The sequence below is a fragment of the Adiantum capillus-veneris genome, chromosome 3 (assembly GCF_014529385.1).
Source record: "Adiantum capillus-veneris isolate H3 chromosome 3, ASM1452938v2, whole genome shotgun sequence".
Taxonomy (NCBI): Eukaryota; Viridiplantae; Streptophyta; class Polypodiopsida; order Polypodiales; family Pteridaceae; genus Adiantum; species Adiantum capillus-veneris.
Genome location: NC_140933.1, coordinates 88,673,539 through 88,683,206, shown reverse-complemented (window position 1 = coordinate 88,683,206; position 9,668 = coordinate 88,673,539). Strand labels below are relative to the sequence as shown.

The following is a 9,668-nucleotide window of genomic DNA, read 5'->3' as shown; positions in this document are numbered from 1 at the left end:
TCATCTCCAAAGCCTACGTAACCAACTCAAATTGTAGTTTTAGCATCTTGTACGATAGACAATCACTCTTCTTGTGAAGACCTACAAAAAAAATTATTTTTCGAAAAATTTACTCTCACAACCAGGGGTATTTTGGAAATTTTGAAAAATTTGAAGGGCATTTGGGGAATTTATGACCATATATCCATTGTGAACTGAACGTAGAAATTTAACGGCTCAAGATGCCCTCTCTCTGAACCCGCCCTTAGTTTCTTTCCCTCTTCCGTTGAAAAGCAACTCTGGACGGAAACTGCTGTCGGACGTGCGCACGATTGTGGCCGAATTGGTCGGTGCGAACAGAGTGCGATGGTGGATTCACAGCGGCGAAGTTAACGAGTCGAGTCTGTGAAAAGTCATGCCGCGCTACACGACATCTCAGACATATACGGATGGGAACACTCAGATTGTCGCTCTGCAGCATGACTCCGACCTCCGGCTGGCAGTTGTGGAGACACCCTCTGACGATGCCCCGCCACCTGCTAATCCGGAGGACCAGGAACTCGAGACCAAGCTCCGCCGCATTCTCGATCATGTCCCCGTTCGTATCAGCAACACTTCTGGCAGCTCCGCTGGGTCTGGTTCCGGCGATTTCCATCAGGTATTGTCTGTATCTTGAACTATATTCTTCTCTTTGTCTTTAGCAATTCACAGCTGTATATTTCTATCTGGGAATGAGATGAAATGTTAATGTGCACATATATGTTTGTGGAAGAGCCTTTACTTATTGCAAGAGTTTGTATTTACCTTCTTCTCCATCCACTCATCCTTCTAGGTGATAGCATCACCCGTGAGATGCATGGAAGCCAAGAGAACTTTGTTATTATCAGACTTTTGAACAACGACAAACTAAGATGTAAATTGATGCAACCAAGAATAAATGATAATAGCATCCATCTTACCTTCATACTTACTGAACGTAATCTTCTTTGGAATGGGTTCATTGGCCGATCGTGTAGCTTTGGTCGCCTCCGCGATGGTCTTGGCAAGCTTTTCATAATCGGGCTCTGAAGATGAGGTATCGGATTGTAGCGCCAAGATGGTGATGAGATTATGCATAGCTTCCCTTTCTTGCCTTCAAGCCTCGACATCTGCCTCGTGCTCTCGTCTATGAGCCTCGGCTTTGGTTGCCAATTGACATTCCTCTCGCAGGAGCTTTTCAAAACGCTGAAGGATAGTGTTTCAAAACGCTTGCGACAGAGAGAGTGGACACCAACGACAAGATCTCTTCGTCTCTGGGCTGCTCCTCCACACCAAGGACTTCTTCGATCACTGAGTTACACAACGCTCTGATACCATGTCAAAGTCAACGATGCGGAAGCGTAGAGACCAAGGGGAGTGAGCACTAGAGAGAGAGAATGAGAAAGAGAGTCTCTTGAACCAATCAACCTTGGCAATGAATAACTGAATGTGTGTATACAATGGAGACAAGGGGTTGCTTATATAGCAATCTCAGTAAATTGCCCTACCCAAGACTTTGACTAATAAGTAAAATAAATACCTAAAGCCAAACTAAATAATGGGATCACATTGGGCAGTTCACTTGAGATGCCAAAACTTTAACAGGAGGAGTATACACCAAACACAAGAGAAAAAGAAAACTTTTTGGGGATTAGTGCATTAGTGGCAAATCTTCAAAGCTTTGATACCAATGTGTCACAAAGTGATGATGTGGGATGGCCTTAAGGACAGACTCCGGACAGAGAGGGGTCAGACTCCTACTGAAAGATGTAGAAGGAGTTGTACCAATTGGCAAAACCGATCCGAGAAGCCAAAAATGGAAGGAAATCCAAATTCTTAAGTTGTGCTAACTTATGGGGTCCCTGTCTGATGAGGCCCAAGGGATTAAATTCTTAATTAAAGGTGTGGAAAGGGCTGATGACGTGGCAACTGTATGGACCCACGAATCGCGCTGTTGACGTGGCGGTGACCGTACGGACCTTTGTGATTTGGGCTGCTAACGTGGCACTTGTACGAATTTCCGTGAATTGCTCTAGCAGCCCTAGCGCTAGCTTTTGGGACCCGAATGCTTTTAGACTTGAATCTTTTTATATGTACTGCTTTTGGAAGGCCAAGGGCCTATAAATAAAGTACCAAGGTCTCAGTTTCAGGTAGATATGCTAGGGAGCACCGTTGAGACGAGGACCCTTGGACATTGTATTTTGTGAAGCATTAATAATAAAGGAATATCGAAAGGGGCGCTAGTCTTTGGGGCGTGGAACTATGCCGTGCTGTGACTTCTCTCTCAGTTTTGTTCAAATTTTTCAGTTTGCTCACATGTGTTGTGGGAGATTCTGGACTTAGAGTGTTCAAGTCTGTTACACTCCTACGAAGGATTCGATCCCTTTTCTCACAACACACATGGATTCAGTCAGAGAATCCCGCTAGGAGGAAACTGTGGCAGCACTGACTGCACTTGCTCAACAGGCAACTTCTCAGCAGAACCCCCAAGAACCCTAGCCTTTTTGCTCCCTGGCAAATGGGCTAGCGTTTTTGGACAAAACCTCAGATCCGCCAGCGTTTTTGCTTTGACAACGGCCTGGCGACAGCAAGAAGCAGGAGACTCCCCAGCGTTAGCAGATTCTCCACAGCAAGACCATTTTCAGCCCTAGCGGTTTTGCATCTGTAAGACATTTTAGCATTTTTGCAGATCTTCGCGACGGAATCCCCACAAGCATCAGCATTTTCAGTTTTCAGCAGTCAGATTCCGCAGTAGAATCCACGAACCTCGCAGATCTCACCTTCCCGCAGCAGTTCGTCGCCGCACGGTCAGATTCCGCAAGGTTAACAGATTCAGCCCGGAAAACGCATATTTCAGCATCTGCGTTTTCAGCGCGTCGTCGTTGCATCGTCATCATCGCTGTCGTCACCGACATATGACCAGGGTTCAGTTCAGTCAAGTCAGTCTAGAATAGGAAGTGTTCTGGCACTTTTGTGAGTCTGTTCGCAGACCGTGCATGTCCAGACACTTAGATTAGATGCATATCCTCTGGTTGCACATAGCATGAACATCAGAACCCATCAGATTCCATCAGGAGCATTTTTACAGTGCATAGACCTATTTTCCCTATTTTTGACATTTTTCACTTATTATTTTTAAGTGACTTTTGTTGGAAAGTAGGTAGGGCAAATTTACTAAGTTTGTATAAGTAGAAACCTAGCGCTAGCACTTCCTGGTAGAAGGGGCAGCACGAGCACTCGCTCAATAGGCAACTTCTCAGCAGAACCCCAAGAACCCTAGTGTTTTTGCTCCCTGGCAGATGGGCTAGCGTTTTTGGACAAAACCTCAGATTAGCGAGCGTTTTTGCTTTGACAACAGCCTGGCGACAGCAAGAAGCAGCAAACTCCCCAGCGTTGGCAGATTCTCCACAGCAAGACCATTTTCAGCCCTAGCGTTTTTGCATCTGCAAGACACTTTAGCATTTTTGCAGATCTTCGCGACGGAATCCCCACAAGCATCAACGTTTTCAGTTTTCAGCAGTCAGGCTCCACAGTAGAACCCCCAAACCTCGCAGATCTCACCTTCCCGCAGCACTTCCTCGCCTGTCACGTGACACATCCCAACCCTATGTGTCCGTGGACAAGCTACACTACAGCAGGGTTCAGTCAGTTCAGTCAAGTCTAGATTAGCAGTGATCTGGCACTTTTGTGAGTCTATTCGTAGACCGTGCATGCCCAGTCACTTAGCATAGATGCATATCCTCCGGTTGCACACAGCATGATCATCGGAATTCCCATCAGAATCCATTCGTATCAGTTAGGGGAATTGTCCAGTGCATTTAGCATATTTTCCTATGTATTGGGATTTTCACTTGTTATTTTTAAGTGACTTTCCTACAAAAGTAGGTAGGGCAATTTTGCTAAGTTAATATATAAGCAAACCCAAGTTAGCACTTTCTGGCAGAAGAGGCAGCAGGAGCACCTTGCTCAACATGCAACTTCTCAGCAAGACCAACCCCCGCGACTACTCTGGCGTTTTCTCCACAGAAGACCTAGCGTTTTTGCATCAGATCAGCCTTGGCGATTTGTGCATAGCAGATCAGCCCCAGCGTCGTCACGACACAGCAGATCAGCCTAGCGTTTTTGCATTTGCAGAACCCCGGCGACAGAAGGACCAATTTTAGCCCCTGGCGTTTTTGGATTTCAGCAGCAAATTAAGACCGACATTATTCACCTAAAGTGTAGCAGATTCAGCCCGTAAAGACCATCGGTTTTCAACCCTAAGAAACCTCATTTTTCAGCCAAGAAAACGCAGCCAAAACAGTCATTTTCAGCCACCGAAACAGTCCCGAAATTCAGCGATTAGAAGATCTCAGATTTCAGCCATCGTCATCATCGTCATCGTCGTTGTCATCGGCATAGACCAAGTTGCATAGTCCATTGCATACGCATTGTACACCTTTGTGCAATCAAAGAATAGACCACTCTCGCTGACAAGAGTGGGGCCTTCGGAGGAGGGTTTTACAACCTCTCGGGTATCGTATCTCTTCTCTCTCCTTCTCTTAGTCTCATTCACTTGCATGCACAATATCCACTCACTTTGCTCGTGACCACAGCACTCTACAAGATGGAAAGCTCTCTCTTTCCCTAAGGACTAAAAGGAACCTTGAGCAATAAGGATCACTAATCTTGAGAAAATACAACATTCATTCCGCTGCACCTAACATTGGTATCAGAGCTTTGGAAGTGTTCTGCATTACTCAAGGGAAGAACCACAGGATCCACAAGATTTTTTTTTTGCTTGTTGTGATCGCACGAACCCAAGTTTACTTGGGCATGGCGATTCCTAATCGTGTTTTGTTGAAGAGTGACAGGAATCCCAAGAAAGAAGGGCTTGTCCAGCCTGCCCTTGTGTCTCTTTTCACTCAATGAGAGCGGACCGTGCACTTAGCGGCCGGCCAATCGACGTGAGGTGGGAAAAAGCAACCTTGGTGTGAGCGCAAGGCTGCCAAGGGGTGCGCCCGCAGAAGGGAGTATAACTCGGGTGAAGAGAAGATCCTTCTCCAACGCGATTTGCAAGCGAAAAGAAACCCTCAAGAACCTCAAGAACCCAAGATTCTCACGAATCAAGGACCTCAAGAACCTCAAGACCCTCAAGAACCAAGTTCCTCGCCAGCTTAAGACCCCAAGATCATAGTGCATGGTCGTCACCCGAAGCGGCATGGATACTTTGCCTTCAGGTGATGAGCATGAGAGAGGCGACCAAGGATTCTCCCCACTAGGAGGGTTTTCCAACCCTCCCCCTTCGCCATCTACGCCAGACCTTATGGAGGCAATGATGAAGCAAATGATGGCCATGATGGATCGACAGGACGACAAGCGCCTTGCTTTGGAACGCGAGCGCGACGCAAGAAAAGAAAGAAAAGAACTAAGGAAGGAGGAAGCCGCAGCAAGAAACGAAGCATTGGAGGCCGATCGTGCTGCGCATAGATTGGCTATGGAGGCCGAGGGTGAAGCTCAAAGGGAGCTTCACAATCAGGAATTTATTGCCCAAGTCCTAGCCTCGAAGACCGAACCACCCAAAGATCGTGGAAGTTCGTCAAGTGGCGCTAGCCACGACGCGGATTCCAACCATCCAGTTACAAAAAAGTTGATTTTCAGTAAGTATGACGGTAAGATGGATGCTACAGTGATTCATTCTTGGTTGCATCAATTTAATGCTTATTTTGCGACAACTAAGAAGACAAGCAACATCAAAGTTTTGACGACAGCTATGTACCTTGCCGGTGATGCCATTAATTGGTACCACACATGGCAAGAGGCACAGCTAGCCGCGCACCTAGAGGCAGCCGACGATTTCACGCCCCTCTTTTACTTGGGCTGATTTCCAAGACAAGCTCAAGGTGCGGTTTATGCCACCTCAGTACCTTGCACGGTTGAAAGACGATTGGCGCGCTCTCAAGCAAAATGGTATGCCGGTTATGTCTTTTTCTAATCGTGTTTTGCAGCTAGGTACCCAATTACGCATGTCGGATGATGAAGGCAAAGAGGCTTTTCTCTTTGGATTGGACGAGTATATCAAGTACGATGTCGAGGTATTCGATCCAATTGATCTCAACAAGGCGGTAGCGATTGCTCTCGCACAGGAGATGAAGCACAACAAGGGAAAGCCTAAGGAGAACAAGACTTCCACAAGTACCTCGCAGGCTCCTCAGAACGGTAAGAACGATAAGAATGGTAAGAATGATAACTCTTCTAACCACTCTACCAATAGTATCTCATCAAAGAATTCTTCCAATGAATCTAAGGGTAAGGCTAACACAATTGCTAAACCTAAGCTTACTCCAGGTGAAAAGGTAGCACAAGGAATTGTAGGAGGTTACATCACTTCGGAAGAACAAAGCACGTATTCTAAGGAAGGTCGTTGTTTTCATTGTCACATCAAGGGTCACATAAAAAGAACATGTCCTAAGCTTGAATCGAATGAATCTAAAGAACCCACAACACCCACTACATCTGTCAATGCAATATATGATAACACGATTGTGCCCACAGTTTCTCAGGACCCTCCTATTGATGATTCTCTCATCAAATGTTATGGTCGTACGTCAGGACACCGTTTTGTCATATTGTTTGACCCAGGTAGTATGCATGATGTGATCAGCCCCTCTCTTGTTGAGAGAGCCCGCCTTGAAGTTAGTCCGAGGTCTCCTATTGAGGTCTCTGGCTTTCGTCCTAGTATGGACGCTCTCATCACGAAGGAGTGCCTTGATGTGTTGTTTGCAATTCAACAGACTGCCTTCACTAGAAGATTTGTTGTTTCTCCTCTCTCAGGATGTGATATGATTTTAGACATGAAATGGTTTCGTGAAATCAACCCTCTCGTTGATTGGGAGGCTAGCACTTTAACTCTCAATGCCAAAAGTGATTCTCCTACTGTCTTTCATGGAGTGGATACTTCTCCTTCTCCATCTCTCATTGCTAATATGCAGGACAAGATTGAAAGGATTCGGGATAAGGAGATTCTCTCAGTCTCTCTTTCTCCAAAGCAGGATACACAGGATTTGCATGATTGTTTGAAGCATGATGATGATTTGAATGATATTGCTAAGCATGATGATTTGAATGACAATGATAAGCATGATCATTTGGATGCCAATGATTTGCATGATGATTTGGATGACAATGACAAGCATGATGATTTGTATGATCAAGATGTGATTTCTCACAAGCATGATGAGTTGCATGAAGAAGATGTGATTGTTCACAAGGATGGTGTGTTAGTTGATGCTTTTTCTAGCGAAGCTAACCTCGTTGTAGATTCGATCAATCACCAAGAATCGATCGTGGCTTTCGAGTCGAGGTCCATAGATCCCCCACAAGAAGATTCGATAGATCCCAAAGAAGCGATCTTGGCTCTCGAGCCTTGGTCCAAAGAGCCCTCACAGGAAGTATTATGTGTTTGCATGATTGATACGCACGCATTGTTCGAGTGTTTCATTCGTGAAGGTTTCCTGTATTTTAGTCAGCATCGTTTTGTGATCCCTTTTCCTAGGCATGACATATGGTATGTTGAACACGTTTCTCTCATGGATGAGCACGAATGTATGCAGATTTTTCGTGAAAAGCTGAAAAGTTTCTATGTAAGGAAGTCACATTCCATGTCTCTTCCTTGGCATAACACAGTTTCCGAAAGAGCACATGATAGTATGCGCACCAAGCATGGGCATTTCCATTGTGATTTGCCACAGTTGATTGATTTTGATCAAATAGAAAAGATTCGACCTCATTGTTTGCATGTGTTTGATGAACGGGTTGTCACTCGGTCTCTATGTTCGTCTACCTTGCATACACAGTCCTTGGAGAAGACAAGATTTTTTTCCTTCACTTCACATGGAATGAGTATGTTCATGGTTTTGTGTTGGAGATGGTTTCAGGAATTTTCAGCCATGGAGATTCTTGAAGACAAAATAAGCAGGACTCTAGAAGAAGTTGAAGCATCAAAGGAGCCACAAAAGACTTTGTGTCGCTTTCTGCACGGCCCAAAGAAGCAAGTGTTGTAGACCTTTATGAAGTTCAAGTACCGCACGACCCACACATCAGAGTGGGCCGGTGAAGAGTCCCTTCCAGGATTCCGGATGCTGTTGGCGATCTCCCTCGACGCCATACAGTTCGCTACCAGTATCTCACTTTGAAAAGGAGGGGATGTCATGTGACACATCCCAACCCTATGTGTCCGTGGACAAGCTACACTACAGCAGGGTTCAGTCAGTTCAGTCAAGTCTAGATTAGCAGTGATCTGGCACTTTTGTGAGTCTATTCGTAGACCGTGCATGCCCAGTCACTTAGCATAGATGCATATCCTCCGGTTGCACACAGCATGATCATCGGAATTCCCATCAGAATCCATTCGTATCAGTTAGGGGAATTGTCCAGTGCATTTAGCATATTTTCCTATGTATTGGGATTTTCACTTGTTATTTTTAAGTGACTTTCCTACAAAAGTAGGTAGGGCAATTTTGCTAAGTTAATATATAAGCAAACCCAAGTTAGCACTTTCTGGCAGAAGAGGCAGCAGGAGCACCTTGCTCAACATGCAACTTCTCAGCAAGACCAACCCCCGCGACTACTCTGGCGTTTTCTCCACAGAAGACCTAGCGTTTTTGCATCAGATCAGCCTTGGCGATTTGTGCATAGCAGATCAGCCCCAGCGTCGTCACGACACAGCAGATCAGCCTAGCGTTTTTGCATTTGCAGAACCCCGGCGACAGAAGGACCAATTTCAGCCCTTGGCGTTTTTGGATTTCAGCAGCAAATTAAGACCGACATTATTCACCTAAAGTGTAGCAGATTCAGCCCGTAAAGACCATCGGTTTTCAACCCTAAGAAACCTCATTTTTCAGCCAAGAAAACGCAGCCAAAACAGTCATTTTCAGCCACCGAAACAGTCCCGAAATTCAGCGATTAGAAGATCTCAGATTTCAGCCATCGTCGTCGTCGTCGTCGTCGTCATCGGCATAGACCAAGTTGCATAGTCCATTGCATACGCATTGTACACGTTTGTGCAATCAAAGAATAGACCACTCTCGTCGACGAGAGTGGGGCCTTCGGAGGAGGGTTTTACAACCTCTCGGGTGTCGTATCTCTTCTCTCTCCTTCTCTCAGTCTCATTCACTTGCACGCACAATATCTACTCACTTTGTTTGTGATCATAGCACTCTCCGTAAGATGGAAAGCTCTCTCTTTCCCTAAGGACTAAAAGGAACCTTGAGCAATAAGGATCACTAATCTTGAGAAAATACAACATTCATTCCGCTGCACCTAACATCGCCGCACGGTTAGATTCCGCAAGGTTTGCAGATTCAGCCCCGGAAAACGCAGATGCATCGTCGTCGTCACCAACATTGTCACGTGACACATCCAACCCTATGTGTCCGTGGACAAGCTACACCATAGCAGGGTTCCCGTCAGTCAAGTCAGTTAGATTAGCAGTGATGTGGCACTTTTGTGAGTCTATTCGTAGACCGTGCATGCCCAGGAACTTAGTTTTGATGCATATCCTCTGGTTGCACACCGCATAAGCATAAGCATTTCCATCAGAGTCGGTTTGGGGATTTTTCAAGTGACTTTAGCCTATTTTTCCCTATATTTAATATTTTTCACTTATTTATTAAGTGACTTTTGTTGGGCTC

At 45.6% G+C, this 9,668-nt stretch overlaps 1 protein-coding gene across 1 annotated transcript in view; it reads left to right on the top strand.

Moving 5' to 3' along the window:
- The first annotated feature begins 266 nt into the window (after positions 1-266).
- Positions 267-9,668, top strand: part of LOC147461269 (uncharacterized) — a 54,846-nt gene continuing 45,444 nt past the window's right edge. Inside the window, exon 1 of the mRNA XM_086508858.1 lies at positions 267-637. Coding sequence (XP_086364984.1) covers positions 395-637 — 243 coding nt within the window. The 5' untranslated portion in view covers positions 267-394. The remainder of the gene's footprint in view (positions 638-9,668) is intronic.